The sequence below is a fragment of the Anas acuta genome, chromosome W (assembly GCF_963932015.1).
Source record: "Anas acuta chromosome W, bAnaAcu1.1, whole genome shotgun sequence".
Taxonomy (NCBI): domain Eukaryota; kingdom Metazoa; phylum Chordata; class Aves; order Anseriformes; family Anatidae; genus Anas; species Anas acuta.
In genome coordinates this window covers 11,498,392-11,518,177 of record NC_089016.1, presented here as the reverse complement: position 1 = coordinate 11,518,177, position 19,786 = coordinate 11,498,392, and the positions used below count along the sequence as shown (strand labels likewise).

The following is a 19,786-nucleotide window of genomic DNA, read 5'->3' as shown; positions in this document are numbered from 1 at the left end:
CTAACTGCTTCTGGAAGACAACTGGAATAGCTTCTTCAGTGCATCCTTGAGCTCCTGGTTCCTCATGCTGTAGATGAGTGGGTTCACTGCTGGAGGTATCACCAAGTACAGAACTGTCACCACCATGTCCACGTGTGCGGAGTAGATGGAGGGGGGCTTCAGGTGGGCAAATGTGGCAGTGCTGATAGACAGGGAGACCACAGCCAGGTGAGGGAGGCACGTGGAAAAGGCTTTGTGCTTGCCCTGCTCAGAGGGCATCATCAACACAGTCCTGAAGATCTGAATATAGGACACCACAATGAAAATAAAACAACCAACACCTAAACAGAAGCTAAAGGCAATGAGCCCAACTTCCCTGAAATAGTCTGAGTCTGAGCAGGAGAGCTTGAGAATCTGGGGGATTTCACAGAAGAACTGGTCCACAGCATTGCCTTGGCAGAGGGGCAAGGAAAATGTAGTGGCCGTGTGCAGGACAGCATGGAGAAAGCCACTGCCCCAGGCAGCTGCTGCCATCTGGGCACAAGCTCTGCTGCCCACGAGGCTCCCGTAGTGCAAGGGCTTGCAGATGGCAACGTAGCGGTCGTAGGCCATGATGGTGAGAATATAAAATTCTGACCCAATCAAGAAAACAAACAGAAAAACCTGTGCAGCACAGCCTTGATAGGAGATGGCCCTGGTGCTCCAGAGGGCGTTGGCCATGGCTTTGGGCAGAGTGGTGGAGATGCAGCCCAGGTCGAGGAGGGCGAGGTTGAGGAGGAAGAAGTACATGGGGGTGTGGAGGCGGTGGTGGCAGGCTATGGCACTGAGGATGAGGCCGTTGCCCAGGAGGGCAGCCAGGTAGATGGCCAGGAAGAGCGCGAAGTGCAGGAGCTGCAGCTCGCGCGTGTCTGCGAATGCCAGCAGGAGGAACTCGCTCACTGAGCTGATGTTGGGCATTTGCTTACTTTGGTCAAGGAGACTGCGAAATGAGAAACAAAACATATATAGAGAGTGAGACGGTGTGTTATGAGTAATGACTGTGAGTAAAAATCAGTTAATCCCCAATTAAAGTCTTACATTCCCTCTTTCTAAGAGGATCTTTGTATCTCTCCCTGTCTGGAGCCCTGCTTTCTGCTTGCTGAGTGTCCTGTACACTGCAGCATCCTCTCCCCAGCAGCTCCCAGTGAGCCTGCTCTGCTCCATTTGAGGTTCCAAGAGGGAAGGTTCCTGGGCAGTGGCTCCCTCTGCTGAGTGAGGGGTGTTTGGCTGTGTGCCTCTGTGTGCATCTTCCCTGTTCAATACCCAGGAGACAAAACCAGAAGGTGGATTGTGCGTGTCTGGCCGGAGAACAGGGAGTATCTCCTCCTGCTTCACCCTCCGTGCACAGCACTCCCTGTCAGAATCAGGCAGCACCAGCTGCCACGCTGGGCAAGGGAGAGAAGCAGGCATGGGCAGGCAAGGCGGACCCAAACCAGTGCAGAGGCTGTGGTGTCGGTGAGGTAGCGCCTGTCCTCACAGCCCTGTGCCATCTGCCCTGCACAGACAGCAGAGGGACAAGAGCTCTGGAGTGGAAGAAGCATTTGGAATGTGCTCCTGGTCATATGGTAGGAGTTTGGGGGTAAGACCTGTGTGGAGCCAGGAGTTGGACTCGATGATCCTTGTGGGTCCCTTGCAACTCGGGATACTCTATGATTTTGTGATTCTGTGCCTTCTTCCATGGAGGAAGGTAGAGGGGGCCTGAAGCAAATGTGTCTACTGACACAGAGATTTAGGGTTCAGACACCCCATATTCTCAGCCCCCCAGGTTATACATGCTGTGACAGAAGCTGTGAGGGGAAGAGAGGAGACCAGGGGCTGCTGCGAGGAAGGCGCCTGCACTGCAGGGGATGGCAGGGAGGGAGCAGCTCCCTCTCACTGCCTGCCCATGTCCCTGCTGCCTGCAGTTGTCCCTGCCAGCAGCTCTTTCTCTGTCCCCACGGCTCCTCTCGTCAATGCTCACAGACCCCATTCCACCCGCTGTGTGCCAAGCTCAGCCCTGCAGACAGCTGCCGGGGATGAGAACAGCTCTGGGGAGATCTCCCTGTCTGCAGGTCCTTAGTGAATATCTCAGCAAAGCCCTGGTGCAGTGTGTAAGCAGAGAGAACTGAAGGGATACTCTCGGGTTCATCACTAACCTGTTTATGTCTTATTCAAATGCAACAGGAAGCTCCATCACCTGGGCAAACCCAGCCACTCTGTTAATGCACGGTCTGCCCCACAATAATAACAGGATGAGGCAGGCAGAGAGTGCAAAGTGCCTTCTCTTTGCAGGCAGACCCTGACCTGCTCTTCTGTCCAAGGCTGCCCTGCAGCATCTTCTCCTCCACACCGCACAAGTCACGAGAGGCATCCTGGCAGCTCCTGGCCAGGCAGACATTCCGCATACAGAAACCCCTTCCAGGAGCCTGCCCTGCACTGTCCTGCAGCCAGAGACTTACCGTGGGCAGAGCTGTAAAGGTTTCTCCTGCACTGAGCTCTCCTCTGCCCACAGCCTCCAGGCTGCCTGGAATCCCTTTCTGCCCGGGTGCCTGCGGTCAGAGCCCCCAGCCCTGCTGCGCTGTGCAGAGGAGCTGCTCCTGGGCACAGCTGGCTCTCTGCACCAGGGCCCTCTTGCCACGAGCTCTCTCTGTCCCACGAGCCTGGCCCAGCTCAGCAGAACAACACCAGCCCAAGGCACTGCAATCACCCCTCCGGGGGCTTTGCTGATGAGCCCACGAACCTCAGGCACTCAGAGACAATTGAAGACATCTCTCCTGAAGTCCAAGTCAGAGGCAAGTTTCCTGCAGAGTCCCCCTGAGGGCCAGCACTGACACAGCAGAACCCTGGAGGCAGTGAGGACAAGGAGACAAAGGCAATGTGAAGGTGACACTGATGTGTAGGAATACTGGATGTGTGTCACCAAGCACAAGGTCCAGGCCTTGACCCTGAACCTGTGGGAAGGGAGATCCTTAGCAGTCACACCTTGCTCAGGGTTCTTTGTGGGGCAGTAGGAGATGGGGATGTGCATGGCCAAGTGCAGGAGAATGGTACGACCCCTGCCTGGTTCATTGGTGGGGGGTGAGGAGGCAATGAGGCCCTGGTGCTTTAATGATAAGCTGTCTCCTCATGGGCGTCAGTGGCAGAGATAACAGTCATAGATATGAACACAAAGACCCGGTCCTGTTGGGACTTTCAGCCTTGTCACAGCCCTCTTTCCTGTCTATACATGGCTTTGCTAGGGACTCCCAGACCTCCACATCTTTCCTTTTTGTCTGCATACCATTATCTCTGTGGTGTCACAGCAGATCTGAAATGAGTCTGATAACTCAGATCTTCTTGGTGGCCATGCTCCTCGTAGGGCAGCTCTGTAGGAAGCTGGCCTGGTTCCTCGTGAGCAGGCACCACTGCTCGTATGACATCCCTCGTGGTGCCCAGGCCCTCTCCTTCTGGCCACTACTCACTCAGCAGGGTCCCAGTCTCCCCCATGTGTGGGGTTCCTCTTCCTCTGATGCTGGACTGGGTTCGTCTCCTTGTAAATGTCAAGAGGATTCTCTAGGCAAAATCCTGCATTTTCTCAAGGTTCACCCACACTGATGCTCCATTCTCTCAGCTCAGAAGAAGGCATCCCAACCCATCATAAACCTTGCAACCTGTCAGCCAAGCAGACACAAGTCACCTCAGCAGCAGATTCCATGCCAGGGGCCTGCTGCTGGCCTTGCAGCTTCTTGGCTACACACAGCCAAGCCTTGTGCCTGCTGTGCAGTCATGGACTCAAGCAGAAGGGACAGGACAACCCATCTGGGGGCCTTCTTTCTGCCTGGGTCCTCCTGGCTCTGGAGGTAGAGGGGATCCCCCAGTCAGCATGCCAAGCAGGTGCCTTCTGCTGGCCTAGCAGGGCCACTGCCAGATGTCAGCCCAAAAGTGCAGATCCCAGGGAGAAGTCAAGGGTGACATGTCCCCTACAGACAGAAGTGACCTCACAGTCCCTTTCCATGACACGTTCATGCTGCTGGCCTATCACATGCAGATGCAGAAGTGACTTCACAGTCACATTCCTTCTGCTGGGTCAGGACATCCTGAGGTAGGGCTGACCTCTCTCTAGTCCTTTAGGGACTAGGGCTCACCATTCTAGGTTAGAAGATAAACACAGGTTTAATGGGAATCTTTGGTGTTCTTCTGTGGCTATCAGGTCTGTCAGAAGCTTATGGGCAAACCCTGTGGTTTAGAGTATTTTAAGGCCTGCCAACAACTTCTGTAGGGCTAAATAGTGCATTTTAATGTTAGTGTTTAGGGTAGGGATTGGGGTAAGCAGGAGTGTAAAGGTAAGGGAAAAGTAAGGGAAAGGGGCTATGAGCTGTGTTTTGCTTCAGTGCATACTTTGAGTAGTGGATTCCTCTCAGAGAGGTGGAGTAGCGTTTAGTATTTAGTAGCATTTAGTTTCAATGATTAAAATTACTGGTTCAAATAAGGTGACGGCAATACATGGCTGTTTTAAATCAGTGTTACTGTAGCATCTAGCATCTACTACAGTCTCTTGTCCAAGCTGCTCCTGACTGTGCCATATTTTATTGGGATCAGCTTTCTTATGACATTTAACATCTCAGTGTATCTCTCACCTCTGTTGGCTACCCCATTCCTGAGAAGGAAGTAGCATTGTAGTCAGGAGGGAAAAGGACACACGTGTCTTTAGGAGATCCTGTACAATGCGCCCATCAGCTTTGCACCTCCACAAAATCACGCTTCCTACCTATAAGTTTTGTTTCCCAAGTGGCATCTATGGAGCCAGGGTTCCTTTTCCCAGGCCCTCTCACATGTTTCAGTTTCGGGTGTGCAGGGATGGGATAAGGACAGCAATGCACAGACGGAACTGATCTTCTCAAGGGATGCAAGGAATAATAGGAAGGGATTCTACAGATACATTGCTCAGAAAAGAAAGGCCAAGGAGAGTGTACCCCCTGTGATGGATGAGAAGGGTGAACTGGTAATGACAGATGTGGAGAAGGCTGAGGGACTCAACAACATCTTTGCCTCAGTCTTTCCTGCCAGTCAGCCTTCCCAAGTTTTTCATTTCCCTGAACCCATGGATGGAGGCTGGGGGTGCAAAGTCCCACCCACTCTAAATGAAGAGCAGGTTTGAGACAACCTGATGGAATTCAAGATGTACAAGTGCATGGGGCCTGACGACTTGCATCCCAGGGTCCTGAAGGAACTGGCTGATGCAGTTGGAGAGCCTCTCTCCACCATATTTGAAAAGTCCTGGCAGTTGTGTGAAGTCCCTGGTGACTTGAAAAAGAGAAACATCGCTCCCATTTTGAAAAAGGGTAGAAAGGATAACCCAAGGAACTACTGAATGGTGAGCCTCACCTCTGTGTCTGACAAGATCATGGAAAAGATCCTCCTGGAATACGTGTCAAGGCACATGTGATCCGAGACAACCAGAATGGCTTCACCAAAGGATAAATAGTGCCTGGCCAATCTGGTGGCTTTCTACAATGGAGTGACCACATCATACGACAACAAAAGAAGTCTGACCGATGTCATCTACTTGGACTTCTGTAAGACCATTGACAGGGTCCCACATGACATGCTGGTCTCCAAATTAGAGAGATACGCATTTGATGGGTGCTCCATTCAGTATACAAGGAGTTGTCTTGATGGTCTCAACCATCAAGACAGTGATGGTGGTAATATGCTCTGTGTCCAGTTAGAGGCTGGTGATGAATGTTGTACCTCAGGGGTCTGTCCTGGGACTGGTGCTGTTTAATATCTTTATCAGTGACATAGATATTGGGGTGGAGTGCACCCTCAAGTAGTGTGCAGATGACACCAAGTTAAGTGGTGTAGTAGATAAAAAAGAGGAAGGGATGCCATCCAAAAGGTTCTGGATAAGCCAGTAGTGTGTGCTTGTAACCCAGAAGACCAGCCGCATCCTGGGCTGCTTCAACAGGGGAGTGGCCAGAAGGTGGAGGCAGGTGATTGTGCCCCTCTGCTCTGCCCTTGTGAGGCCACACTTGGAGTCCTGCGTCCAGGTCTGGGGCTGCCTGCACAAGAGGGATGTGGGTCTGTTAGAACGGGTCCAGAGGAGGGCCACAAAAATGATCAAGGGGCTGGAGCACCTCTCCTATGAAGAAAGGCTGAGAGTACAGTGCCACTGTCTACAGTTAGTACATCCTGACTACAGTGCCACTTCGCTCTGAAGAACAGAGTTGCCCATAAAGGTGTGACATATACTCGCTATATTATGGAAGTCATAAGAAAGCTGATCCCAATAAGATATGGAGAGGTCATGACATCTGGCAGTGGCCCTGCTAGGCCAGCAGAAGGCACCTTCTTGGCATGCTGATTGTGGGATCCCCTCTGCCTCCAGAGCCAGGAGGACCCAGACAGAAAGAAGGCCCCCAGATGGGTTGTCCTGTCCCTTCTGCTTGAGTCCATGAGTGGGCAGCAGGAGGCACAAGGCTTGGCCGTTGTCGCGTTAAGGGGTGTAGCTGATTAACCGTTACAGGCCCGGTCGGATTCAGGGTACTGAACCAGTCGGACATTCACCAAAAACGCGTTAAACGTCTGGGGGTCCGTTCAGACATTCACCAAAAACGCATTAACCGTCTGGGGGTCTGGTTAGATTCAGAACACTGAACTATCACGGATAACCACCCTCACCCTAGTTGCACTTAATGAGAGCTATCACAATGCAATCAAGTATGGTTTATTACAGCAACAGATAATCAGGTTCTTTTGGATTGCCGGCGATAGTGACTGTCTGCAAAAGCAAGCTAGTATGCATGAAATACACAGATGTTATTGGTGTTACAGATGTTACAGGTGTTATAGATGTTATAGATGTTACAGACGTTACAGGTGTCACAGGTGCGCAGCCTAGAAATAAAACTCCTTAAAAGGATCAAAGACTCTATAGAGATTTATAAACAAGTATTCAGATCTCACCCAAAGGTGTCCCAATGGGGGGGGAAGAGAGGCTCAGCCCATTGACTGATCCCAGGAGTCAGGAGGTCCTAAGGATGCTGTATGTCCTCGGGATGGTATCTCCCCTGACGATGGTATCTTCCCTAACTAACATCCCCTCTCTCTTGGGCCAATTTATATTATTTTCTATCTTTTAGGTGGAGCTTGAGTGGCTCTAGTCAAGCATATCTTAGTTATGATTGGTGTAAAGTTTTCCCGTCTCTGTTTAAAGTAATAGGCTCCGAGAAATTCAGGGCGCATGCTCAGTGAGGGGTGGTCGCACCTTGGAGGCGGGTAGCTTTTGGGATGGAGGTGTGTTTTGGTATTATAATGATATTATAATGAGCAAAAAGTACACTAGGGTACAGCATTTGTCAAAACATGACAGGTCTTTGGTTCAGGGTGGCAAAAAGTGCAGCTTTGTGCACAAGAACAATCGAGGCCCCACCTGATTACAGAGCCTAGCCGTGGTGTCTCCACTCCACTCCACGCTCCGTGCTGTTCCTTAGGGCTAGCACACCAAGTTTCCCCAGCGCGATAGCATCTAAGGTTGGGAGCCTCGGGAACACTCAGGTAATGCAGTTATGCCCTACCCTGAAAACCTTTTCAATGCTGTACCTTTTCCTTAAAAGTGTGAATGTTAGTTTTATTTTCCTAGTTACTTCAGGCAATTACACCACAGGCCTGCTTTCTGTCTGGGTCCTCCTGGCTCTGGAGGAAGAGGGGATCCCACAGTCAGCATGCCAAGCAGGTGCCTTCTGCTGGCCTAGCAGGGCCGCTGCCAGATGTCAGCCCAAAAGTGCAGCTCCCAAGGAGAAGTCAAGGCTGACCTGCCACCTCCAGACACAAGTGACCTCACAGCCCCTTTCTGTGACACGTTCCTGCTGCTGCCCTATCAAGTGCAGAGACAGAAGTGACCTCACAGTCACTGCCACAGTCACATTCCTGCTGCTGGGGCAGGAGATCCTGAGGCAGAGCTGAGCTTTCTCTAGCCCTCTCGGTACCTCTTTTTACTTTCTGGGTTAGAGATTAAGCAAAGATTTAGTGGGAGTGTTTGGTGTTCTGCTTGTGCTATCAGGTCTGTGGTTAAGGTATGGACAAGCTCTGTGGTTTACGGGTGTTTTTTGTCTATCAATGAATCTAGGGTTAAATAAGGCATTTTAATGTATGTGTTAAGTGAAAGGATTACCATTATCAAGAGAAAAAATTGATTTCTTTTAGTTTGTTGTAGTAGCATTTAGGTTTATTTAGCGTTAAAATTACTAGCTCAAGTAAAGTAAGGGCCATATATGGCTGTTTTAAGTCAGCCTTACTGCACTACCGGCATTGCATGAATGCTCTTACCTCTATGAAATCATTAATTTCTGCTGGACATGCTCCTATTCCCACCCCAAAATCTCACATGTCTCTTGCTCAAGCTGCTCCTGACCTCCCCATATCTTACTGGGATCATCTTTCTGATGACATTCATGATCACAGAGTATCTTTTTCACCTCTGTTGGCTCCTCCATTCCTGAGAAGGAAGTGGCATTGTAATCAGGAGGGAAAACGACACAGAGGTCTTTAGGAGCATCCTGCACAATGTGCCTATCAGCTCTATTCTTCCACAAAATCACACTTCCTGTGTACAAGTTTTGTTTCCCAGATGGCTTTTGTGGATCCAGGGCTACTTTTCCCAGGACTTCTCACATGTTTCAGTTTCATACGTGGAGGGATGGGATAAGGAAAGCCAAGGCATGGATGGAACTGATCTTAGCAAGGGATGAAAAGAATAACAGGACGAGATTCTGTAGATACATTGCTCAGAAAAGAAAGGCCAAGGAAAGTGTACCCCCTCTGATGGATGAGAAGGGTGAACTGATAATGACAGACATGGAGAAGCCTGAGGGACTCAACAACATCTGTGCCTCAGTCTTCCCTGCCAGTCAGGCTTCCTAAGTCTTTCACTTCCCTGAACCCATCGATGCAGGCTGGGGGGCAAAGTCCCTCCTGCTCTAAGTAAAGAGGAGGTCTGAGTCCACCTGAAGAAACTGAGCACATGCATGTCTATGGGGCTTGGTGACATGCATCCTAGGGTCCTAAGGGAGCTGGATGATGTAGTCGTCAAGCCTCTCTCCATCATATTTGAAGAGTCCTGTCAGTCAGGTGAAGTCCCTGCTGACTGGAAAAAGGAAACATCACTCCCATTTTTAAAAAAGGTAGAAATGAGAACCCTTGGAACTACTGAATGGTGAGCCTCACCTCTGTGCCTGGCAAGATCATGGAAAAGATCCTCCTGGAATCAATGTCAAGGCACATGCAAGACAAAGAAGTGATCTCAGACAGCCAGCATGGCTTCACCAAAGGGTAAATCTTGCCTGACCAATGTGATGGCTTTCTACAATGGAGTGATCACATCAGACAACAAGAGAAGACTAGCCTATGTCATCTACTTGGACTTCTTTAAGATTGTTGCCATGGTCCCACATGACATCCTTGTCTCCAAATTGGAGAGATATGCATTTGATGGGTGAACCATTCAGTGGATAAGGAGTTGGCCTGAAGGTCACATCCAGAGAGTGGTGCTCAGTGGCTCTACGTCCAAGTGGAGGCTGGTGACAAGTGTTGTACCTCAGGGGTCTGTCCTGGGACTGCTACAGTTTAATATCTTTATCTATGACAGACAGTGAGATCGACAATGAGACAGTACATTCTGTGCTTGTAACCCAGAAGGCCAACTGCATCCTGGGCTCCATAAGCAGAGGAGTGGCCAGCAGGTGGAGGGAGGTCACTTCTACTTCTACTCCTTGTACTCTACCCTTGTGAGGCCCCACTTGGAGTCCTGCATCCAGGACTCAGCCCCCAGCATGAGAAGGGTGTGCATCTGTTAGAATGGGTCCTGAGGAGGGCCGCAAAGATGATCAAGGGGCTGGAGAACCTCTCCTATGAAGAAAGGCTGAGAGAGCTGAGGCTGTTCAGCCTGGAGAAAAGAAGGCTCCGGTGGTGACCTCTTTGTGGACTTGCAGTACTTAAAGGGAGCTTATAAAAAGATGGAGAGTGACTCTTTGTTCAATTAGATAATGATATGACAAGGGTGAAAGTTTTTAAGCTAAAAGAGGGGAGATTTAGATTAGAGGTTATGAGGAAACTCTTCACTCAGAGGGAGGTGAGGCACTGGAACAGGTTGCCCAGAGAAGCTGTGGATGCCCCATCCCTGCAGCTGATCAAGAGCAGGTTAGGTGAGGCGCTGGGCAACCTGATCTCATAGGAGGCATCCCTGCTTATGGCCAGGGGGTTGGAACTAGATGATCTTTAACGTCCCTTCCAACAGGAGCCATTCTCTGATTCTATGGTCTCACTAGCTCTACCTCAAGCATGACTCCCATCCCATCAGCCTTCCTGTGGTCTACCACCTGACCAGAACAGAAGGTGCCTCAGCATCATCTTCAATTCCAAGTGCATGATTCTGCCGTTTACAATCCCTATCTGTGCCACATTCCTCCTGCTGGTCCGTCAGCTCCAGAGACAGAAGTGACTTCCCAGCCTCCTTCCCAGCCATGTGCCTCCTGCAGGCCCAGCACATCCTGAGGCACACCTGACCTCATCCCAGCATTCCCAGGCAGCTCCTCCTTGTGGCCTCTGATCTGATCACATACCTGTCACCTCACATGCCTCTTCCAACGCCATGGGACTGCTGCAGGACCTCACAGTCCCTGCCCTGCCCCAAGGGGACAAACAGCTGAAGTTAGGGATAGGAGTGGGGTTGAGGATGAGATGTGCTGTGTGCATGCTGGAGGGCTGTGGGGGTTAGATGATCAGGTTAATGTTTAGGAATTAGAGGTCACCTTCCAGGGTCAAGTGAATGGCAAGGCATCGAGAGAGGGATCGGTGTTTTGCTCAAGGATCCTGCTCAAGGTTTAGGATAAGGGCAAGTTTTGAGGACTTCAGTTTAGGTCTGGTTTGGGGGCTAAGGCTAAGGCTGTCTTTTTATTCCTTGGTTAGGCTTTATCATCCTTCTGCTTGCCTTCCTATTAGCAGATGAGTTTGACATCTGTCATTTCCAAGTTCTGAGGAATGTCTTTGATCCATCTGTCCTTTCCAAGGTCTTTGAGATAGGTCTTATGATGACATCTGCAGATCCACTTGAACTTCTCTCACCCTTCCCGTACCACCTCTAGGCAACCTGAGGACTGACTGGGAGGATGGTGGTTTAGGAAAGGGCTTCATTAAGATATCTGAGGAGGGCTGTATTTGGGCTTCTCACAGACCGTGATGGCAGTATCATAGAAAACAGTGACACTCGTGAGGACAGAAGAGCAGGTGGATAAGGCCTTGGCCTGCCAATACAGGACACACACACACCTGAAAACTGCATGAGAGGGAAGAGGAAGATTGGATCCAAAATGTAGATTATGAAATCAATGACCATGAGTATCACCGTGGCACTGCAGGACAGCTCCAGAAATGGGGCAAAATCACACAAGGGGTGTCTACGACACTGGGGCCACAGAGCTGGAGCTGGGAGGAAGAGAAATAATTCCTGTACATGAGAGAAATTCCCCTGGTTCAGGTACAGCTGCCTTCTGGATTCAGCCCTTCCACTTCTCGAGCCTTGCAGAGAACAGCGATTGCATACAGCCCAGGGCTGACCGTAGGACATGACCCCAGCAGGAAGCACTGCGGTCATGCAGAAGGTGCAGCTGAGAGTGCTGCCACCTCTGTGAGCAAAGAGGGTGCTGTCCCCAGCCAGGAAGCAGGCCAGCATCTGGCACAGAGTGGTGGAGCTGTGCAAGGAGGACAACTCTCCCCCAGGAAGAAGGCCACGGGCATCTGAAGGTGTTTGGTGTCAGGCACCAGCACAGTGATGAGGGTGTTCCACATCCCAGTAACCGTGCTGGTCAAGTAAGAGAGGAAGAAGAGATTAGTGTATGGGTAGAGGATCTCCCAGGTAGGAAATTGATGAGCTGGTTCATCCACTGGAGAACCAAGGTGTAGATGTAGAGCTTGGTAGCATGGTTTAGTGATGGACTTGTCAGCACTAAGGTAAAGTTGCCTGACCTGGCTTACACGTCCCAGAGTAGTGTCAGGCACAATGCAATTCTTTTTGCCTTCTGCATCTATAGCACAGGAAGTAGGACTTTGCCCTACTCTGTTGACTAAGCAGCTCTTTTCACTTTACTCAATTTATGTTTCTGTGGCTGGAAGGGGCAGTTTCTCAAAAGAGGCCAATCTCATGGGTACAGGTACAGCCACTTGAAGACATATTTTCTTTAGTTTTCATCCTGAGTTTGCCACACAAGACCCAAGAGAACCATGGATGTCCAGGTGTCTACTAAGATTTAGGCTGAATTTCTCAGATTCCAATGGTCATTTCAATTTTTATTTTTATTTTATTTTATTTTATTTTATTTTATTTTATTTTATTTTATTTTATTTTATTTTATTTTATTTTATTTTATTTTATTTTATTCTATTCTATTCTATTCTATTCTATTCTATTCTATTCTATTTTATTATTTGTATTTATTCTATTTTTTTCCCAAGGAACCCCTAACTTGTCTTAGAAAGGGTTTCATGTGCTTAACTGTGCTGCAGTTACAGGGACAAAGACCACTGCTGGTAGTGGAGGTGTCTGACCTCCAGAATCTTCTTTTCCTCCTAATGCAAGTCTCCAAAGAAGTCACCCTGGATCAGTAGCAATAGGAGAAAGATGGTCTAAACTGAAATGCAGCAAAATTCAGCCTTTGAAACAAAAAAATATTTTTATTAGTTGCTCTTTGAAATCTTCCTTAATTACATCTTGCAAGCTCTGCAATTAGCTGCACAAGGCTTGAAGGCTTCAAGACAACTATGGAAGAGATGTTAGGAGTTTCTGAATTTTAATGAGTTCCATGGTGTATTGTGGTGCTGAGTCTGTGAAGTTCAGGTACTGAGAGGAGAATGATGCAACTGCTAGAGAAAGTAAAGTCAGAAGGAAAAGCTGAAGCGATGTGGGGTATTAATGGGCCCCAGTGAGGGCTGTTACTCACAAAGCCTCCCCAGGGCCTTGTTAGGGCAGATAATTGGAGGCCATGGTTACAGACAGGCAAAGCACTGTGCTGAGAAAAGTCTTGGTTGGCTTTATTGAAGCAAAAGAGACAAGGCCTGACCCCTGGAACTGGGAAAGGAGATCTTGCACCCCCAAGTCCAGCTCAAGGCTCTTGCTGGGGTCTGTGGGAAGTGGTGAGCAGTGTGATGCCATGAGAAGAACACTGGTATGACATCTTCGAGAAACTTCACAGTGTTGCAAGGAATCTATGAGGCCACATCACAATGAATATAACATTTCTACTCCTAAGCTCTAGTCAAGGGGACAAAAACCTCAGGGCTGTTGGGCCTGCCATTTTTACCAGCAACCTCTGCCTTCTCCTCTGCAGACCCTATCACATTCTGACTTATTTCCTTGAAGTCATCCCTCACCAGCTGTTTCTAGAAACACAAAGCCAAGGTCTGATCAGAGGGTGACCTCTGGCATCACAGTGCGACAGTTTGAGGGACATTTCTTATTCTATCGTGCTAATGTGTAACTTCTAACGTATACTCCACAGAAGTTTCTTTTCTCCTGCTCTTTCCTATTACCACAGAATGCTCCATCAGGGTGGAAACCACTCCTGAAGTAGGCACCCCAACCCAGCAGGCTCCTTGTGGCCTGTCAGCCAACCAGACACAAGTCACTTCAGCAGCAGCTTCCAAGCCAGGGGCCTGCTGCTGGCCTTGCAGCTTCTTGGCTACACACAGCCAAGCCTTGTGCCTGCTGCTGCCCAGTCATGGACTCAAGCAGAAGGGACAGGACAACCCATGTTGGGACCTTCTTTCTGCCTGGGTCCTCCTGGTTCTGGAGGCAGAGGGGATGCCACAGTCAGCATGCCAAGGTAAGGTTTAGGAGGGTTGTTGAAGGTGAGAACGTTAATGCACAGGTACAGGGACTTTCGATGTTATTTGTTCATGTATGGTATTAGGGACTAGGGCTCCCCTTTCTGTATTAAACATTAAGGAAAAATTATTTTTTGTGTTACCAAGTGTTTGGTATTCTGTTTAAGGTGTGACATCTGTGGTTAGGGTATGGACAAGCTTTGCGGTCTAGGGTTTTGTTTATCTCTGTTAAGAAGAATAAGGTGATCTTTAATGTCCCTTCAAACCAAAACCATTCTATGATTCTGTGATCCCATGTTTCTATGATTATCTGTGACACTGCTACCGTTGTCCATACAAAGCCCATAAAGGCTCTCCTCAGAGCTTTTAACCAAGAATTTTGGTTAGTCCGGCTGGCATCCTCTTACAAGTGGTGTCCCCCAGGGGTCGGTACTGTGACCTATCTTGTTTAAGGTCTTTATTGATGACCTAGATGAGGGGATTGAGTGTACCCTCACTAAGACTGCAGATGACACCAAGTTGGGAGGTAGTGACGATCTGCATGAGGGTAGGGTGGCATCTCAGAGGGATCTGGATAGGCTGGATTGCTGAGCTGAGGTGAATGGGATGAGGTTCAACAAGGCCAAGTGCAGGGTCCTGCACTTTGGCCACAATAACTCCATGCAACACTATAGGCTTGCGGCAGAGTGGCTAGAAGACTGTGAAGAAGAAAAGGACCTGGGAGTGTTGATGGATGCTCGGCTGAACATGAGCCAGCCGTGTGCCCAGGTGGCCAAGAAGGCCAAGGGCATCCTGGCCTGTACTAGAAATAGTGCAGTCAGCAGGAGCAGGGAGGTGATCGTCCTCCTGTACTCAGCTCTGGTGAGGCCACACCTCGAGCACTGTGTTCAGTTTTGGACCCCTCATTACATGGAGGACATTGAGGCACTGGAACATGTCCAGAGAAGGGAAACCAAACTGTTGAGGGGACTGGATCATAGGTCTTTTGTGGAGCGGCTGAAGGAACTGAGATTATTTACTTTGGCGAGGAGGAGGCTCAGGGGAGACCTCATTGCACTCTACAACTTCCTGAAGAGAGGTTGTGATGAGGTGGGGGTCAGCCTCTTCTCTCAGATAACTAATGATAGGACTTGAGGGAAAGGCCACAAGTCGTGTCTGGTGATGTTTAGATTAGATATCACAAAAAACTTTTCACTCAAAGAGTAGTCGGGAACTGGAATGGTCTGCTCAGGGAGGTGGTGGACTAACTGACCGTCACAGTGTTCAAGAAGCACCAGGACAAGGTGCTAGGAGATATGGCTTAGTGGCTTAGTGGGTAGTATTGGTGATAGGAAGGTTGGACTAAATGATCTTGGAGGTCCTTTCCAAATTTGTGTTTTTATGATTTCTATGACTCTATCATAGGGCAAGGGAACTGGTTTTAAACTTCAAGAGGGTAGATTTAGATTCGATAGTCAGAAGAAATTCTTGACTTAAAGGTGAGGCACTGGCACTTGTACTGTGGGTCGAGAGGTCACCCAGAGGGAGTTTGGATCAGCCCATGCCCTTGTGTTTGAAGGAACAGCTGGTGAGAGTGGAGAGGCAGCAGTGAAATCATGGGAATACCAGAGTGAGAACAAGGATGGGGGAAGAAATGTGTCTGTCTGCAGCCTTCAGGGAAGTGTGGGACAGCACAGGAAAGCGTGCAGAGGAGAAGGCAGAGGGCTCTGACAAGAATGGAAGGCTGCAGCAGCACTGACAACTTTGTCCCCTTGGCCATGGTTTATAAGGAGACATGTTATACTAATGGCATTGGGGCCATGTATTCTCCTTTCAACCCTTCACAAACACTGGAAGGTGTCATACAATTGTCCTTCACATGATATTGTGGGCATCACCCCCTACCCCACAGACCCAGGAAGAGTGAGACATGGGGATGCTGGGGGTGCAGGATCTCCCCTCCCAGTGGCTGGGGTCAGGCCTTGGCCCTTCTGATTCACCAAAATAAACAGTGATTTTCTCAGCACAGTGCCTTTGCCTGTCTGTAATCATGGCTTCCAGTTATCTGCCCTAACAATTCCCACAGGAGGCTTTGTGAGTAACTGAATAAAATAGCCAACAGAGTATTGAGTATTCTAATACTACAGAATAGTGTACCCAACAGAGGTGAGACAGGTACTCTGATATAATAACAGCCATCAGAAAGCTGATCCAGTTAGATGACTGATATGGGGAGGTCAGGAGTAGCCTGGCCAGGAGAAATGTGAGATCTGGGGGAGGGAAGAGGAAGGGAAGAGGAGCTCGGAAGCTTACCTTTGTAGCGGTAAGAGGGTTCATGCAATGTTGATGCTGCTGTAACACTGACTCCAGTCTTGTAAGGCATGTAAACAATAACAATAATCCCTCAACCTAAACGTTAGTGCAACATCCTGACAGGAATCCACTATTGTAAAACAGAACTCAAAATACCATGTGAAGAAAAACTAAGTGCAGAGCCCCTTTCCCTTTCATTTACTCTCTTGCTCACCCTAATTCCTTGACCTTAACACTAACATTAAATGCTCTGTTTATCCCTAGACCTCTTGCCAGACCTAAACAAAACCCTAAACCATAATGCTTGTCCATACCCTAACAAGAAACCTGACACCACAAACAGAACAGCAAACCTTCCAACTAAAACTTTATTTAATCTCTAAACCAGAAAGGTGAGCCGAGTCCATAGAGGACAAGAGAGAGGTCAGCTCTGCCTCAGGATCTCCTGTCCCAGCAGGAAGAATGTGACTGAGGCAGGGACTGAGAGGTCACTTCTCTCTCTGCAGTTGATAGGGCAGCAGCAGGAACGTGTCACGCAAAGGGACTGGGAGGTCACTTGTGTCTGAAGTAGGTGGCAGGTCACCCTTGACTTCTCCCTGGGCTCTGCACTTTTGGGCTGACATCTGGCAGTGGCCCTGCTAGGCCAGCAGAAGGCACCTGCTTGGCATGCTGACTGTGGCATCCCCTCTGCCTCCAGAACCAGGAGGACCCAGACAGACAGAAGGCCCCAACATGGGTTGTCCTGTCCCTTCTGCTTGAGTCCATGAGTGGGCAGCAGCAGGCACAAGGCTTGGCTGTGTGTAGCCAAGAAGCTGCAAGGCCAGCAGCAGGCCCCTGGCTTGGAAGCTGCTGCTGAGGTGACTTGTGTCTGGTTGGCTGAGAGGCCGCAATGAGCCTGCTGGTTTGGAATGCCTACTTCAGGAGTGGTTTCCTACCTGATGGAGTTTACTTTGGTAGTAGGAAAGAGAAGGAGAGGAAAAAAAAAACACGAAGCGTGCCCTGGAATGTTGGCACTGGCCATGAGGAAGAAGAAACGTCCAGGGCAACAACTGGTCTCGCTGCTATAGTCAGAGGTAAAGAAGGCATTAAGTACCTCAGCTTTTACCTTATCTCAAGATCATTACCAGATTTCCCGTATATCTGATAAAGGATGATGGTTCTCCTTAATCCTTCTTTATTTATAGTATTTTTATAAACAGTTTTTCATTGTCTTTGAGAGTCACAGACAGATTGAGCTCCAGCTGGGCTTTGGCCCTTCTAATTGTGACCTGCACAGCCCCATAGCATTCAGGACTCAGCTCCAGACAAACTGTTAGCATGCATGAGAAGGAAGCACGGAAGAGGTGGAACCTGGCAGCTTTCCATTCCCTACTCTTCTGTGACTCTGTGCTGCAATTCCATTCAACTGGTTACTCCTGTATTATCCAAACTTATGCTGCTGTCTTGTCAGAGATAGCACAATCACATGCAAAGTTTGAACTGTCTGCCTTCAGACATGAAGAGCTGACAGAATGGAGCATCAGTGTGGGGCAACCTTGAGAAACTGCAGGATTTTGCCTACAGAAACCTCTTGGCATTTACAAGGAGAAGAGCCCAGTCCTGAAACAGAGGAAGAGGAACCCCACACGTGAGGGCACACTGGGACCCTGCTGAGTGAGCAGTGCCCAGGAGGGCCTGGGTACCACGAGGGATGCCATATGAGCAGTGGTGCCTGCTCAGCAAGAGCTAGGCCAGCTTCCTACAGAGCTCCCTTACGAGGAGTATGGCCACCAAGAACATCCTAGTTATCAGACGCAGCTCAGATCTGGGGTAAGACTATATAGAAGTGGGTCTGCAGCCAGCAGGAAAAGAGGTACAGGTCTAGGAGTCCCTAGGACAGCCTGGTGTGGAGAGGTTCAAGGGCTCTACCAAGGCTGAAAGTCCCAACAGGACCCAGGTCTTTGTGTCCATGGCTATGGCTGCTGTCTTTGCCACTGAGGCCTATGAGGAGACAGCTGATCGTTAAAGCACCAGGGCCTCATTGCCCCCTCGCCCCCACCCATGAAGCACGCAGGGGTCGTACCATTCTCCTGTTCTTGGCCATGCACATCCCCATCTCCTACTGGCCCATAAAGAGTCCTGAGCAACCTGTCAAGGGAAAGGATCCCCCTTAAAATGGGATAGATGTCAAGTCCTGGCCCTTGTGCTTGGTGACACACATGCAGTTTTCCTACACCTCAGTGTCACCTTCACATTGCCTTTGTCTCCTTGTCCTCACTGCCTCCAGGGTTCTGCTCTAACAAGCTCCAAGGGAGGCTGTGTCAGTGCTGGCCCTCAGGGGGACTCTGCAGGAAACTTGCCTCTGACTTGCACTTCTGGAGAGATGTCTTCCATTGTCTCGGAGTGCCTGAGGTTCGTGGGCTCATCAGCCAAGCCCCCAGAGGGGTGATTGCAGTGCCTTGGGCTGGTGCTGTGCTGCTGAGCTGGGCCGGGCTCCTGGGCACAAGAGGAGCTCCTGGCAAGCGCTGCAGTGAGCCAGCTGTGTCCAGGAGCAGCTCCTCTGCACAGCTCAGCAGGGCTGGGGGCTCTAACCGCAGCTGTCACACAGAGAGGACAGAAGGAGAGAGGGCTTGGAGGCACTGAGGAGCGCAACAACAGAGGGCAGCGTGTGGCAGGACACATCTGCAGGCTCTTGACAGAGTCTCTGGCAGAAGGGCCATGCAGGTGGGGTTGCCAGAGGGGTCTTCTACAGCTGGCACATACGATGGCCAATAGTATCTCTCAGGATGGGTCTTATTCTACCTGTAATATGGCATAGAAAATGTTTTAGAGAATGGTATTTTTGAGGGGGCATTTTAACACGAAGACTGAGAATTGGTTTATTTTAAATGGAAGACTTCCTTGGATTCTGTGCTTTCAAAGTCTTGGTGTGGAGGAGAGGCAGGTTTCATGACAATGAATTTTCCCGATTGTAGAGGACATGGAGACTCCAAGATTATTCCAGTGAAAGATCAATATGGCAACAATTAAACTTCAGGCAGCTGAGCCTAAAGACTGAAACAACAACGTTTGTTGTCTCCTCAGGACTTATCAGGTCTTTAGGAGCTGCAACCCCCGTGATGCCCTGTACTCAGGAAGTGCACAGCTTGTGGGATGGGGTCTGTAAGGAAGGACTTAGGAGATGCATGGGGACAGAGATCCTGCTTCCAGCAAGGACATAGGAAGGTAGTAGAGATATGAAAAGGGCAGGTGGTGAGAGGGAGCTGCTGCCAGAAATGCTGTGCGAGGGAGGGCTCAGGCACCTCGCTGCCAGACCCTGCAGGGCAGGAGCCTTCCCTGGGACACCCCCTGCTCTCCTCTCCCACCAGCACGGCCTCTGCCCTCAAGCCCCCAGTTTCCCCAGCAGGATCTGCTTCGTCTGCAGGCAGAGCTGCAGCACAGGAGGGTCTGCTGAGTGTCCGTCTGTCCCTCCCTGGCCTTACCTCCCCTGGCAGCAGCACGCTGGCATTCCTCCTGGCTTCTCCAGCTGGCCGTGCTGCTGCTGGTCTTGTTCCCAGGCTGGCTGGGGTTGGGGGTTTTACATGCCCATGGCATGAGCCCTCGGTGTGCCTTGGGGAAAGGGAGTAGGGGGACAGGGTGAGGCGTCTGGAGATGGGCACTTTGA

At 49.9% G+C, this 19,786-nt stretch overlaps 1 protein-coding gene across 1 annotated transcript; it reads right to left on the bottom strand.

The window, feature by feature from the left end:
- Positions 1 to 936, bottom strand: LOC137846919 (olfactory receptor 14C36-like). The gene has a single exon (XM_068665026.1). The coding sequence runs from the start codon at positions 934 to 936 to the stop codon at positions 1 to 3; it is 936 nt and encodes a 311-aa protein (XP_068521127.1).
- Positions 937 to 19,786: the final 18,850 nt, after the last annotated feature.

Coding starts and splice junctions, on each gene's coding strand:
- LOC137846919 (XM_068665026.1), bottom strand. CDS start 936: ATGCCCAACATCAGCTCAGTGAGCGAGTTCCTCCTGCTGGCATTCGCA.